Source organism: Salvia hispanica, chromosome 4, assembly GCF_023119035.1.
Source record: "Salvia hispanica cultivar TCC Black 2014 chromosome 4, UniMelb_Shisp_WGS_1.0, whole genome shotgun sequence".
Lineage (NCBI taxonomy): Eukaryota > Viridiplantae > Streptophyta > Magnoliopsida > Lamiales > Lamiaceae > Salvia > Salvia hispanica.
In genome coordinates, this window is record NC_062968.1 from 50563901 (window position 1) to 50579440 (window position 15540).

Here is a 15540-nt window from a genome sequence, read left to right on the forward strand (position 1 = left end):
AAAAAAAAAAAAAAAACATGAACTTATCCCTTGTGAATTTCAAATTTCTCATGAGTTGGAGAAAAAACTGATTCCGAGAAAAATTCACTGCAAAGCCTAAGCTCTTGGTTTATACTTTTGTGGGAATACTAAATTTTGGCAAGAGTTTGTGATTTTGACTAATAACCCTTCATTAAATAATCAAACCTTAAATTACCTTTGCTTGAGAAACTGGAAATGTAGAGTACGCAAAGTTACCATCCCTATAAGTTGATGAATAAATATCATAAACTATATAACAAGACCGGATCCAATTATCGAATAAAAGATTTTCAATGCATCCAAAACACGTAATTCAAAAGCACATTTTTTCATGATCCAAACTATACAATCCCTAATCAACTAGTGAATCAACAATTTTAATTGTCATTTTCTCAAATACTCAAACAATAAACACTTTTTTTTTAAAATCTAGGGCTCAAACTTCATCGTTTCCCGTCATCAACAAGCGTCATAAAAAACCTCGTCTTCCTCCTCTTCATCCGAGGAGGGCCTCCGATGATCATCGCCATCGTCGTGATCAGACTCGCCGCTGAGGAGGAGCATCGCTCCTCCGACGAGCACCAAGAACCCTACGGCCTCAAACGCTGTCTTCCACCCGGGCGACGGCTGCCTGACCAGCATCGTCTCGCTAAAACTGTACAACAGATTCAGCCGCCCCTCCGGCGTTCCCGCCACCTCGTAGCTAAGAATCTTCCTCGACATCCGCCCCATGTCGAACAAGCTCTTCACCGGAATCTTCACTTTTCCGACGAGCCTATCCCCCAGCGTCCTCTTGCACATCAGCCTCACCACGAGGCTCACGCCCGGCCGCCTCACGGTGTCCTCGCTGACCGTGTAGTCAGAGACGAAATTCCACCTCGGATTCGTCCCCGACTCGTAGTCCACGTGGCTTTTTCTGGTGGTTTTGGAGTCTCCCTTGAGAGAGAGCTTGGCGTAGACTTTCATGCGGCCGGTGTTTCGGACATTGGGGAGATTTTGGGCTGAGACAAGAGTTATTTCAAGTTTTCTGCACTCCATTAATGTTTATTTGCAGAGCTAGAATAGTTGAGTTGTTTTTTTTTTTGTATATAAAGGGAGGAAGGTGAAGTGGTGAAAATGTCGGCCCTTGAAAATCGGCATAAATTTTGATAGTTGTTTAATTAAATAAACACATTGGTTGAACTAACTAGTTTTGTGTATTATAATAAGGTTTTGGCCGGTTAGTGATGAGGAACTTATTTTTTATTCAGATAAGATATGGTTCTTTTTAGATAATTTTTAGGTAGGAAGTCCGGCTTAGTTCTTTCTTTGTCTCCTTATTCTCCATCATTTTCGTGTATTTGCAACAAAGATCTCACTCACTCTCAAGTTTGAACACAAAATGAGTGTGTTATAAATTTGGTGGTGACGGTTGATTATTTTTTTTATTGAAAATTGAAATTGAATGGCATAGGATTTTTCCGAATAGAAAAATGTGACATATTATTTCATTCTTCCTAATAAAATTTGGGGTCTCTAATGTCACGATCTCATGTCCTGTAATAGAAGATTTTAGAATTTAAGTTCCACTAGAATGATGCATTAGGGCAGTAGGGCATGTATTGATCGATGAATGTGAAAAGTAGCATCAAAGTGATCACATAATTGAGTGTTTAATTAATTAGTACATATAGATTTATTTTGTATGCATAATTGTTTACACATAATATCCACATGTACTAAATTTACAAGTCAACGCGGCTTCGTTTTGGGGTGACAGTTGGCCACCGGACTTTAGGAATTGGTGCTTTGGTGTGGAGATATACCTCATCTGTGGAGAACCAAAGAAGAACGAAAAGGAAAAGTTACGGTGGAATAATATGTAAATTGTTTACTTCGGAGAGTAAAATAAATTCATTCTTTGTTCTAAGGAAAAATTATCGAAAAAATTAGTTTGAAAATAAATCCAATTTTTTTTCCTAGTGATTTAAAAATTATACTCCTTCCGTTCATGATTAAATATCACATATATAACCGTCACGAGTTTTAAGAAATCGTTTGACTTTATAAAATAAGTGAGTAGAAAAGGTGTAGAGCTACTTTTATGCATTAGCTTTATACTCCCTCCGTCCTCCATTAAGAGTCACACTTTTCCATTTCGGTCCGTCCCCAATTAAGAGTCACACTTCATTTTTACCATAAATAGTAAGTAGGTCCCACATTCCACTAACTCAATTCACTCACATTTTATTATAAAACCAATATAAAAAAATGGGTCTCACATTCCACTAACTTTTACAACCAACTTTTCTTTATATTTCTTAAAACTCGTGCCCGGTCAAAGAGTGACTCCTAATAGGGGACGGAGGGAGTAATAAAATAAAATGTCACTGAAATGTAAGATCTATTTACCAACAGTAAAAGTGAAATGAGACATTTAATAACGGACGGATGAATGTAATAACTTTTTGCATCAATTTACCTTTGTTTAAACACTTCCTACCCTTAAAAATAGTGTCTGCCATTTGGCCCGCCTTGCATAATTGGACCATGCATTTGGTCATTTGAGGAAGAAAACTGATATTGTTTGTTTTAAGTACAATTATACTATCAAATAAACTCTACAAAATTTTTACTTTAAATCACGAGCACTAACAAATTAAATATGACCAATATCATGATGACAAGAAAACAATTCAAGCTACATCAAACACAGCACATATCATGTCTTAAATATTCAAATTAAATATCTCAACTACAAAATTAACAAGAGAAATGCTATTTTGATGACTTTGTCGTCTTAGTCAATACTCAAGTTCTCCTCTTCTCGAGAAATAGAAAAAATCAGCTGGCATCGTAGAAAACGTCGCCATCATGCACTTCAATGTTCAACACATGGTTTTAGGAGCTAAAAACACTGCGATTTCAATCCCATGACAAAAAGATCCTTCACCAGAATCTTGACTTCGCCAACGAATCGATCTCTTCAGAGTTCTGTGGCACTGAATGGTTGGGCGTGTTGAATTGAGGGACGACTTGGTCATATCTCATAACGAACGGAGATGGCTTTGCCACGTACTAAAGAAATATGCATACTGCCTTAAAAATTTATAAAGTTTGGTCAAATTCTGACACATTGAGTGACTTTAGAGTTCAGCAGTTAAAATCATGAAATTTAGAATAGTTAGCAGTTATCCATAGCAAAAGTTTTAGATGAAATTGCATCTTGTATATTGTGGTTTATTTAAAAAAGAAAAAAGACATCATTTGGTTGAAAAATATCAATAATATTGCATCTAGACAACTGAAATTCTTCGGTATATACGAATTAGAATTTAACCAAATTGAATGGTTTTTGTGGTAATTTTCCCAAAAAAATCTTGGATGAGGCAGTTATATTAAAAAATATTTTGGTCCACAGATTAGTGTCGTATTTTGTGATTTTGCATCGGTCCAAAAAAACCTAGTGTCTCACTCTAATTGTAATATGCATATCTTAACACAATCAATCAAACCCGCATTCAACCAAATTAACAGCTGATCACAACCAAATGAGGCGATCAAACCTCACAAGAAACAGATTGGATACACAGATTACAAGTTACAACAAGAGTATATAGATCAAACCTAAAACAACAGATAACTATAGATCTACACAAGATATAGAGAACACAGTAAAGAAAACGGTATTAATAGGTAGAACACGAAGTCCCAGCCATCAAGAACTCACACAGAACACCTTAATATGTATCGCTTGATCCTTTGAATCTATCAGCACAAGGGGAAAAAGCCCTAGTAATCTCAAAAAATGACAAAACACAAGAATTCATGTTCACAGTTTGAGGTGTGATAATAAGCCAATTTTTTAGTAGTGAGAAAAGGAGAGCGAGCTAAAACCCGAAATCGATACCACCGGTTGAGAAAAACAATATTCCTTGGCGAGCCACCACCAAACCAAGCCGGAGCGCTCTCTCCCAAGCCGACTGCTGCCTCCGATCCATTTGTTCCATAAAGTAAAACACATCTCCAAAGCTGTAGCTAATGTCGAGACTCCCATATCGAGTCCCTGCCACCCAGTAGCTCATTTCATACACACCCCTAACCCAAAAGTCGAAAACACTCTCGATTGGTATTCGTACTTCGCCCAAACACTTGTCACCAAGTGTTCGGTCGCAGTAGAGCTTCACAACCACCTGTACCGCTCCTTGTTGTCCCGTGAAAGCCGACTCGCTGATCGTGTAACCCACCGGGAAATTCCAACGTGGATTTAGGCCTCCAACCGTGTCCACGTTGGTTTTCTTGGTGGTGCCTGTTTCTTCGTTGAGAGAAACCTTGGCGTACACTTTCATCTCGCCAAATCTTCGGACATTTTCGAGATTGTTGGCAGCAACAAGGTTTATTTGGAAATTTCTGAAGGGTTGCATTGTCTTCTTCACAAATATGCTACATACATTTATTTTTCCTCTTACATATAGGAGTATTGGAGTATATTTTTGTGGTTTACTAAAGACTTAGGTGTGCCAAATTTGACCAATTAATATCCAAATTATAGGAAAATTATGCAATTCTTCTCCACGAAGTTTAAATTTTTCACAATGATCTCAATTCTGTATGAAATGGTATCTTATGCTGATTTTTATAACTAAAACAACGTTGTTTGATTAAATTAAAAAAAAAAAAAAAAAGAAAGAGAAAAATACTTATTTTAATAAAAAAATCATTTTAAAAAGTATTATCAAAGATTGAGAAAAAAAAATCAAAAGTTTGTGATTAATATTTCCCTTTCAATATTATGCAACTAAGTAATGAAAATTATTCTAATATTTTAGATGATAAATAGAAGAAGAAAGTTCATGAATGAAGTGTAAAATGATTTTTTTTTATCATTTAAGTGAATTCACGACGATCTTACATTTTGAACATTTTTAAGTAATTTTATCTGAACTTTCCAAATTTATCAATTTTATTTCCACTCTTTAACAAATAAAAATTTGTTGAAATCTATGTCCGGTCAATGGACTTTGACCAATTATAATTTCAACGAGACATTTAATTTTGTGAAATTAAATGATATAGCGTCGATCTACGTTCGGAGTAGATGACCGTGGTATATTCATTTTCTCAAATCCGATTCCCGGTGAGTGAGAAATAATGGAATAAAGTTGTGCAAAATTGCAAACTAATTAAATGAGCTATTAGAGAAGCTATGAGAATAATTAAGAGAGTTAATTATCCAACATTAGAAGTTACAACCTTATTAATCAAGTATTTAATAAGAATGATTATTATATGTAATAATTATAGTGGACTAAGATGGGCTGTAGAGCCCACACGAGCGCACACGCGCCCCGCCGCGAGCCCGAGCCCGTGCTCGTGCTTGGTGCTTGGGTTCGACCCAAGGCTAGCGAGTCTAGTTCTTTTTAGACCACCACCGTCTCCACGTCAGCGAGCCAAGTGGGATGACACCTAGACGCGTCTAGATTCATCCTCTCAGCTCCAGCTTGTAACGCCTTGTAACAGTCGGCGGTTATGGTCTTGCAAAATCCAACAAAATTACTACTATATCAATTTCATCACTGTAACGATATATGACATATGAGTATTATCTTGCTCCAAAAAATAAGTTATGAGAATATTAATAGTTCATTTTAATATTTGGTTTTTAGAAATAATTATTTAAAAGCGATAAATTAAATTGATATATGTTGAAAGATGAAAATAAAAATTATAAGCTGAACACGTTATAATCGATTAGATCATGATTTTTTTTTTAAATAAATAGGTTTAATACTTACCTATACCACATTTATACATCAAGAGTGTTAATAATTGTGTTGTTAGTTGTCGTCAACGAATATACTACTAGTATACAATTTTTCCTTTTTCAAAACTTCGTAGATTCCTTATAATAAATTTTTCTTTGCATTAATATTCTTTGTTTACCAGAAAATACCACAATATTGCTTCCACTAACTAAATATTCAGGTAATATTTTATTAAATATTTTGAATTTGTGATATTCTTTTCATACTCTTGATTGGACGGGTGAAATAATATTTGACTATTTAATAAGAAATATAACGTGCAAAAATAGCAATGGAATAAAGAAATAAATCCTAATATCTCCACCACACAAAACAATATCAATAGTGATAGATATCATAATCATAGGGACTATATCCATTTATTGGTGACTTATACTTATATCCATATGGAGGAATAGACAGCCGTTGACGAAGATTCGAATATAACTAGATTTCAATTAAATATGTAAGAATAAAGATAGACTCATATAAATTACTACATAAATATGACTGGAGAATGGAATTAAACTAGGTAGTAGTATATGTGAATCAAAATTTTAAGAATGCTTTTAAAGATTAGTACTCCCCTAAATTACTACATAAATATGATTGGAGAATGGAATTAAACTAGGTAGTAGTATATGTGAATCAAAATTTTAAGAATGCTTTTAAAGATTAGTACTCCCCTGTCCTACTTTAAGTGAAACATTTTTTTTTTATGAGATTTTATATAGTGTTATATTATGATTTATAGAAATAAATAAAATCTCAACAAATAAGACTACATGCACACAAATAAACAACCAAGCTAATTTAGAGTAATACTAAGTAGTAACCATGCAACCAACATACAAAATTGTTGATTCGAGTTCGACAGTTTTTTCAGTAGAAAAATAGACAAACCAAGCCATCAAACTCTTTTCTTGGGATCATGTCTATACCTCGTATCTTCAATCTTTAACCTTAAACATTCACTCCTCCCCCTTTTCAAGATCACTTCTTCTTTTGCGGTTATGGAAGACGAAGACGATGTTTTAGCAGTCGAAACATGTATATAGCAACAGCCTTTCTATATACATGTCATAACAAGAAATCTGATAATGAGGTGGAGTTTTGTGATTCCCATAGGCACCTGCATTCTGGCAATGGGTTCAAATATATGGAGCCTTTTCTCGTCGACTTCTTCACTCTAGGCACCATTATGCTCCTACGATCACTCTCTGCTAACATCGTCTCCATTTCGTCCTTGAAACCATCCCAACTGAAAAAACCATGAAATCTGTTTAGTCTGTGAATTCCTCATTGTCTTGGCAGCTGCTAAAATTCTATGAGTACCTAGTAGTCGTGTTCTGCAGTAAGACCACGAGCTTGGTTTTGTCGGGCATGATGGTCTTGGCGTGTCCGTTGTAGATGAATCTTCTTTGGCCCATCAGAAAATGAGGGAAGTTTCCACCTTGAGTGGTCACAAATACTTCACTGTACAAGCATAACATATAGTCCACAGCAGCCAGCCTCGAAGAATAGCCCTGCAAAGAGAAAGACGCGAGGCTTTTAACAAAATATTAACCCACATATGGGCAGTTCACAGATCATCAAGCAAAGATTTTTACCTTTATTGAAGCAAGTTCATCAGCAGTAGCAAGTGACCACTTTGTCTCGAGAAGAGGAAACATCTTTCGGAGAGGCTCTAAGTATCTCTCCTCCTTGTATATTCTACCCGATGCCAGATAAATGGGAGTGTTGTTCGAAAATCCCATGCCTCTCAACATCAAACCAACCTATGCTGACAACATGGTTGTGGGGGGTTTGTATCATTTAAATGTAATCATCTTCTCTACTCGTTCGTCTAAGAAAAGGTAAAGATATTCAAACTTGTCACAGAATTTAAAAGCGAAACCAACCTCCACTGGTGTCATTGGGCACTTTCCATTCACGCGGTTTAGGCCAGGCTCAGAAACCCGGTTTTTAAGCGTGAACTTTTTCCCCCAACCCCTTTTACGCGCTGCATCCATTTCTGATTTCTCTGTTTCTCCTTCGTCGTATTCACAGCATGAGAAAGCCACCATGTCCTACTTTGAAGGCCAATTGAAATGGTCAGGCTTGAGCTTTTTAACATGTCACTGAAACATAAGTAAATTCAATTGGAGTAAAGTTTACCTCTTCAAATCGGAGATGAACTGCAACATACTTCCCTCCAAAGCTCGAGCTCTTGTCAGTCATTCGATTGCCAATTACTTTTGCAAGATTCATTATGGTTGATGAGAACCTCAGGGATTTATAGTTTGCTAGGCATCTTAAAAACTGAATGTGTGGTGGAATGCTCGTTGCCAATCTGTTGGCAAAAGGTGAGATTCGGACAACCCTGCATCAAGGGCATAGCATGAGGTGAATACAAACGAAGCGACTTAAATAATGTAGACGGTGGCAGTAACAAAATATTTTAGTACCATAGTACCTTGTTTCTTGCAAGACGGGATAAACCTCATCCATGTAATAACGAGCAGACGCCCAAGCTGGGACTTTCATGCTTGGGATAGCACTGATGCTAAAATTGTAGTTTTCCATCAGTTCGTCTGGTAGGTCGTGAACCACTGTAACATAATCTTTTAGGGAGGATATGAAATGATCCTCGTCATAAATATCAGCGAACGTACTGTGAAGTACAAAAGAAGAGAGAAATGGTATAGTAAGTACAGAGGTGATGCACATTGTGCAGCAACACATACATGGTTCACTAAGAATATATCAGTTTCATCGGAAGAAAGATTTGTATTTCAAATGAAAAAATGTGACAGGAGCAGCTTCGTTAATCTATTTCTGATGTAGAACGCAACCAAGGTTTATTGCACATTGCTCACTCGAGTGTGCTTTTTTGAAAAGAAGAAGAAGAAGAAGAAGAAGAGGAGGCGTTATGAAAATACCTCGGGTCTTTCCAGACATTATGAACATCGAAGTGAGGGATCACAAGTGTAGCATTGAGCAGTCCAGCAACAGCCACTGCATTGCAAATCTGCAGGTGCAACAATGTAATATACCTAAGGCTCCAAGTAAAAGTGAACGTCTTTCATGAGAATCAACAATGCGTGTATATCCATCTAAGTTCAACAAGAATTGGCTATCTATATTTAGTTATTAGAGAAACATAGAAGTGAGAAAAGATTGTTAAAAATGGAGAAAGCAGCGTGAATATGTTAATCTTGTGAGTAAGTCCTGCATACAGAAGCCATTTTCCTCGAACACACCATTATGACAACCTTGAAACACGTTGAAATCGCCCGAAACTGTAACCATCTAGCTACCACTAAAATTTGCTCTTACAATATAGGAAATTGTTGATCACTTTCATTATAATGTTCACATATGAATGAGGAGGCCAAACCAGCCACAACAATTAGATTCAAGATTATGAAAATAAGCTGATTTGCATACCGATGAGCGTTGCTGGTTTAGGCCGCCATTAGCCTCTATCACCATATAGCGCTGAAGCGTAGGGGAGACTGATAAAACCAAAGAGAAAACACGAAATCAAATAAACATTAACATTGAATCCATCTCCAAATACCATTCACACATACACACCTGGTTGCTGATGAGCATTAGCATTCTGACAAAGCTTTTGCTCTTTCAGCTTTCTTCTATACCTCCATAGATTATCCAACTGCAACAATTGAATCTCTTAATTACTAACAAGTTTTGCAAATCAACATCAAGGAAATCCAATGCAATGGGAATCCTGGAATGTATGGCTTGAGCAACAAAGAGCAGTTTAATTAAGTGATCTATTAGCTGCATTTTAGAAGTATCATAACACATCAGTGAAAGATTCGATATTTAATATTCTTTTGACTTGTTCATTATAAAATTCACCTCTTTACTCTCTCACTCTTACAATAACAACTTCACAAATTCCGACTTCAAAATTTATGACATTCCCCAGTATGCTTCCAAATTCCAAGAATCTTGGGGCGTCCACCTTAAGCAAATAAGTTAAGCACCTAAGCTCCAAAGAAATGTTTTAAAAATTCCCAGCAAACTAAAGTAAACAGATTATATAAAATAAATGATTAAATAAACAAGTTTTTCCAGAAAAACTCCAAACTAAATGTTCTAACCCTTTTCAACTTGCCCAAATCAAGACTACAGAGATCTTCAAGAAACTCTACTCAAAATCCAAATGTTCTTTACCATAAAGTGAAAAAGCACTTCCACAGTAACTAGCAAAAAGTAGAAACATTTAAAAATCAAATCTTGAAACAAAATCAGAGCAAGAACAATGTAAGTATGAAAAAACCTCAACAGCGGAAGAGTTATCCGACTGAATTTCAGGCCAGAGCTTGAGGAAGAGCTCCTGGCTGCGGTAGAGTGAGCCCGGCGGCGGCGGCGGCGGAGGGTGCAGGAGGCTGAGCAGGGGACCGGCACAGGTGATCAGACCCGTGATGTAGAGAATTGTCAAGAAAAGAAGGTATCTTTTGTAGAATATTCCGGCGTAGAAGAAGCACACCACCCCTTTTTGTCGGTGCTTGCAGTGGAGGTGGAGCCTCCGCCGGCATCTGCTGCCAGTGGCGGCGGATTCAGTGGTGTACGTTAAAGCCATGCAATGTGTGTAGATCTCTCACTTCTCTCTCTAGAATTTTGTATGGTTTGCTGTTCATCATTGGTTGATTTGAATGGACTATTTATGGAGATGGAGAAGATGCTGTTTTCAATGCTTCAGCTAAACAGTGGAATTAAGTCAAATTAATTAGTTAATCAGTTATTTTTAAAACCTAGAATTAATCTTTATAAAGTGAAAAAACACAACCAGAATTAAATAGGCGCATGATTGGATTAGAGATTCTTGAAATTTCTTTTGTTTTCAGAGGTGGAGTTTTAATGCTTTATGATTTTATTACGGTCACGTGTTATATCTACGAAGGTCTATATCAATTATCAAGTTTTGGAATAATGAAAAAATTAGTAGTTAATAAATTTTGAGTATAATCATAAATTTCATATTCAAAGTTTAATGATGAAAAACAAGATATTTAGGATGTTTTTCTCTTGTCTTTGTTGGCCAGATGGGAATGATGTTTGGAATCAAGATTTTTGGAAGAGGGAGTTTGACCAAAAAATCTTTATTAATAAATGTGAAAATGTGGCCTTATTATTATTTGTCATATAATACATTTTGGCTGTGTTTGTTTGTCACCATCAAAATTTAATTAATATTCTAAAACTATGGGTCTTTTCCACTCACCACCCTTCGTTCAAAAAGTAAAAAGAAACAAAAATTATTATGCTTTGATTAGTGGTATCTTTAGGGAAAATATTAAATGATAGTATATTAATAATATTATGCCATTAATTCCACCCTGGTCATGGTCACGTCAAACTACTAAAATATTCAATTTTGGAAATGGAACATCTTAAGTCATGCAAATATAATAGTTACAGTCAGTTTCAATTTTGTTGAATTCATCAACATGTGCATTAGAGTGCCAAGAATCTAGTAACTCACCACCTTCTTAAGTTTTATTTTATTTATACTAGTACACGTTATGTGCACTAACAAAGTATCATACTAATAAAATTAAAATAGGATGTGAAACTATATGAGATTGTGACAACGGCGAAATTCACGGCGGAATTGCTAGATTTTCACTAAAAAAAATTGAACTTTTTGGTCACTTGATCCATTTTGTCACTTTATTTCCTTAACCAAACCATGGAGTCAAATAGCAAAGCCAGCTATACATAATTAAATATGAGTTATATTTCTTTTTCATCAAACTTTTTGAATAAATATGCCCCACATGCGCTTCTGGAAATGTAGAGTCGTTTCATACTAGGATCTTGATTTGTTAGTGATATAACCATTTATTGCTTTTAGAGATGTATTTTTGAATAATTTTGATATGATTAGGTGATGTTAGAGCACGTTGGTACGTTCACAATAAGCGTTGTTGTGCATGCTCCCTCTCCCTTGTTGCAAAAGGAGAAATAGTGAGTCCCACAACACATATACACTTTTAAGGACCACAAATCCTTTGTTTGATTCTTGATATTTTATGTGTTGGTTTTCATTTAATTCCACTTTTGTGGTTTCCAAAGGTGAATGGAATGTTGCAGAGTCCAATATTGGGGTATTCGGTATTTCGGTTTATTGAATTTAAGAATTTGCAAAAAAAATTAGCTTCACCTCCATTGTGGTTGGTTGTGAGCGTTGTACGTTTTATTGCCTCATAAGTGGAATAATGTAAAATAGTAGCACATGACCTGCTTTAATTTCCTCAAGTGGTGGAGATTTCATCCGAGTTTAGTTACTATAGAAATGAAAAAAAAAAAAGTGGATTCCCCAAAATACAACATACACTTTTGAAGTATCACTCTCTCAAGCAACTCAAATTATTCCAAGAAAAGGCACATGTAGACACACTAGATATATGCCATAAAAAAGCTACATCTACGCTAGCTCCGTCCTTTAAAAATAGCAACTTTTAAAACAACACAAGTTTTAATGCATAATTGATAAAATAAAATGGATATATTATAAAAATGTGATTGAAATATTGTTGGTGAAGAATAGGTCCATTAGAGAATTTTTTTTACCTAAAATAGAAAGTGTATAATTTTAAGGAACGGAGCATGATGGAAATAATTGTCAGTATTTTCTAAGGACGGATCATGTATTATCTTCTTGATTAAACATTTTTGGATTGTACTACCACCTTGATCTTTTTGTTATCACAAAAACCACTAGGGTGGAGGGTTAGGCAGGAGTACTACCACCGTGATCTCATCACACTTCCACCACTTTTCCGATGCCGATATTTTACCTTCATACCCGCTCGGGTGTATAAAAAACATCATCAATATCGACAAGAACTCTTTTCGAGTCGTGTCAAGAGGGTTGAGGAGAGGGAGCAATGTATTGTACTGAAGATATGACAGGATGTAGATTATTGTTCGTCTCTAACACAAAATATGAGGTTGAGATTCAAATCTAATTAATTTTTTTTCCAAACTTTTAGTACCAACCGACAAGGGTGTAGTAGTTGTGGACCTTCACCATGCATCAATGGCTTTAAATGGCAATTATTTAAGGCTTAAAAAGACTGGTATTCGTCACATGCATCAACCTTCTTACTCTTTCTACTTACTGTCCCTCCATCAACACAACTACTAGTCTCCTTTATTTCTTTCACAGGACATATGTGAAATGTTTTCTTGAACATGAATATTATAATAGGGTTTCACATCTTATAAGCAGAAACCATCACTTTTGGGGAAGACATCATAAAGGAACAAAAGAAAATACTCCATCCGTTCACAACAAATACTCCGGTCACTTTTATTAAACCCGTGTCACACCCCATTAGGCCTATTTTTGGGTTGCCGGAGCAGGTTACATTATTTGCAGAAACTTAGGTCAAGAATCAAGATATAACCTATCTGGAAATATCTATAAAGATCATGAAATCAGAATTAACTTGAGCAAAGCAAAAATAAGAGAAACATAAAAAAATACTACTACTACTGAAAAGCAGTGTTATTGGTTCATCAATTATCACGGAAGACAATCCTGAAATTAAACTCAAGATGTTTTCTATATCTGTTAAATAAGAGTTAAAGAACTGGAAATATCATCTTTTGCGCGCAAAAGAAAACAAAAGACTGGTCTGGAGAAAGCAACCTCCCAGTACTAGGTTTGAGGATTATGTCTATAGAGTACATATTGAAATGCATATAGGGGAAACCCATCTAAAACTTGAGCGCAAGCTTACATACAGGCACCGACTCTATCCCTGGGAATTAAGCGCAGTTCTGAGCCATGTTTAAGAAAGACATTTCCTGTGAAATCAGTTCACACAAGAAGAGTTAGGCGAAAACCATGCATCAACTCAACATATGTACACTATACACACGATATGATAAGCATATAAGTTAGGTCAACACTATGGTCAAAAGTAAATGGTTGGCTCTCACTTATATGCTATACTACCCCTCAATGTGGAATCAATGTGGGATTCATATCAATCCATCCCCTTTAGAACCATACGCCCACGGATGGCACATGCCGGGTAGCAAACCCATATACAAGGCCCACTATCCATTTGCTGCCCTTGGGCCCACATTTTTGGTGGCACCCATTCGGGTACACCTTCGGGTAGCCCCTTTCCATAGGGCGTTCGGATCCACGTTCATGCACCGAATTGATAAGCATATAAGGTAGGGAGCCCAAGCTTAGCCCAAAACCATGGTCAAATTTATACCACAACCAAATCATATAACTTAGGTGTCAAAATTAGCTAAGTTTGTCTGATCTCTGGATAGATGTATTAGTCGAAGCATGTAATCATTGTAAAGCAATTTGAACTTGGAAGAGTACAGCGGAATAGGTATAGTAGACATGTACTCAGTTGCTACTAAACAAACCCCACATACAATAGGTCATGCCTAAGGATAAGGAAACACATTATTGAGCCGGTATCAAGGTCTTTACAAAGCTGCAACTAATTACAGAAATATCTCCTATTTTAGGTTCAAAGAAGCCAAAACGGTGTTGGTAGGTCAGAACTCAGGTAAAAATAAAAAATGTTAAAACAGCATCGGTGAAAACAATAGATGCAAATGTCAAGAAATAACAACACCAGTTGCACCGATCTTAAGTGTGAAACAGAGGTCAAGAAACAAATCTTGCTCCATCATATTCATAAGGACGATAAATTGCAGCATAGAATCATAAGCTGATGCACAATATACGTTACTACATAGTCATTAAGAAGACAAATCTCCAATCACTCTAAAAATAATAAAACAGATCACACATAAAACAAATAGAGATTATATAACTAAATAAGCTAAATACTGAAATCAAAATTATGTACCTGCACTCTGCTGAGGATTGATTCCCACTCCATCTGCATAAACAACACCAATTAAACGTAAAGAAGAAAAAAACTCTTAAAATTCGAAAACACGCATGATAGGGAAGTAAAAGTCCAATAAGAGCGAATTTAACTTCTAAATAACTCTCTCTTTTTTGTTCTAAACAGTGATTTTTACTTGGGAACTACCAAAATATGCAATGATAGATTGATAAATCAAACTTAAAATTGCAGACAAATGCATAGTCAGTCCATATCTTAATCATCACCACCGAATACCATTCTCGCTACTTGAGGATTCAGCTGTCACAAACAAACTTGTACATTGACATGATCTGCTATTTATTAATCCTAGATTAAAAGTGGAGAGGGTGGGAATTAGAGTTCACAAAATATACAATTTTCAATTTCTATCGAAGCACTACAAACAAAAGAAGCTGAATTCGCCCATATCGAAAGCATGAAATAAGGAAAATCCATTAAATGCCTATAAAAACATACCGTTAGTGATGATGGCACTGGTTTGGGGAGGCACTTTGAATTCCTCGGCAGCGAATTTCAGAACTGCAGTAAAAGGGGCTGCCTCCGGTACGCTAAATCTATATTTTTTTTTTCAATTTTTACAGAAAAAATTAGATAATTACTGTAACAGATCATGATATAATCAACAGAAAATATTCAGCAAAACCTTACACTTTGAATGGGAGTTTCGGATCAGAGGTCAGTGTAACTTTGAACGACACCTTTCCGCCACCTCCGCCGCCGGCGCCACCGCTCGCCATCTCTTTCGTATTTAACCTTCTTTTTTCTTCTTACTCAATAATTTTAGCTGAATAAAGCTTTATTTTTGACAAGTTTAAGGCGAAATT

General features: G+C 35.9%; 4 protein-coding genes across 4 annotated transcripts; all 4 read right to left on the minus strand.

The window, feature by feature from the left end:
• Nucleotides 1–480: 480 nt before the first annotated feature.
• Nucleotides 481–1059, minus strand: LOC125221339 (protein SRC2 homolog). Its single transcript, XM_048123462.1, has one exon. The coding sequence runs from the start codon at nucleotides 1057–1059 to the stop codon at nucleotides 481–483; it is 579 nt and encodes a 192-aa protein (XP_047979419.1).
• Nucleotides 1060–3538: 2479 nt separating this feature from the next.
• On the minus strand, nucleotides 3539–4478 carry LOC125217678 (protein SRC2-like). The gene has a single exon (XM_048119197.1). It carries the CDS (start codon nucleotides 4422–4424, stop codon nucleotides 3891–3893), a length of 534 nt encoding a protein of 177 aa, XP_047975154.1. The 5' UTR covers nucleotides 4425–4478; the 3' UTR covers nucleotides 3539–3890.
• Nucleotides 4479–6600: 2122 nt separating this feature from the next.
• LOC125223140 (O-fucosyltransferase 10-like) lies at nucleotides 6601–10452 on the minus strand. Its single transcript, XM_048126143.1, has 10 exons — nucleotides 10096–10452; nucleotides 9384–9462; nucleotides 9234–9301; nucleotides 8726–8814; nucleotides 8260–8457; nucleotides 7962–8166; nucleotides 7706–7873; nucleotides 7415–7582; nucleotides 7140–7330; nucleotides 6601–7065 (listed from the first exon to the last, which is right to left on the minus strand). The coding sequence occupies exons 1-10, from the start codon at nucleotides 10396–10398 to the stop codon at nucleotides 6885–6887; spliced, it is 1650 nt and encodes a 549-aa protein (XP_047982100.1). The 5' UTR covers nucleotides 10399–10452; the 3' UTR covers nucleotides 6601–6884.
• Nucleotides 10453–13366: 2914 nt separating this feature from the next.
• LOC125223141 (ubiquitin-fold modifier 1) lies at nucleotides 13367–15519 on the minus strand. The gene is made up of 4 exons (XM_048126144.1): nucleotides 15365–15519; nucleotides 15173–15270; nucleotides 14672–14704; nucleotides 13367–13634 (listed from the first exon to the last, which is right to left on the minus strand). The coding sequence occupies exons 1-4, from the start codon at nucleotides 15451–15453 to the stop codon at nucleotides 13564–13566; spliced, it is 291 nt and encodes a 96-aa protein (XP_047982101.1). The 5' UTR covers nucleotides 15454–15519; the 3' UTR covers nucleotides 13367–13563.
• Between the last annotated feature and the right edge of the window lie 21 nt (nucleotides 15520–15540).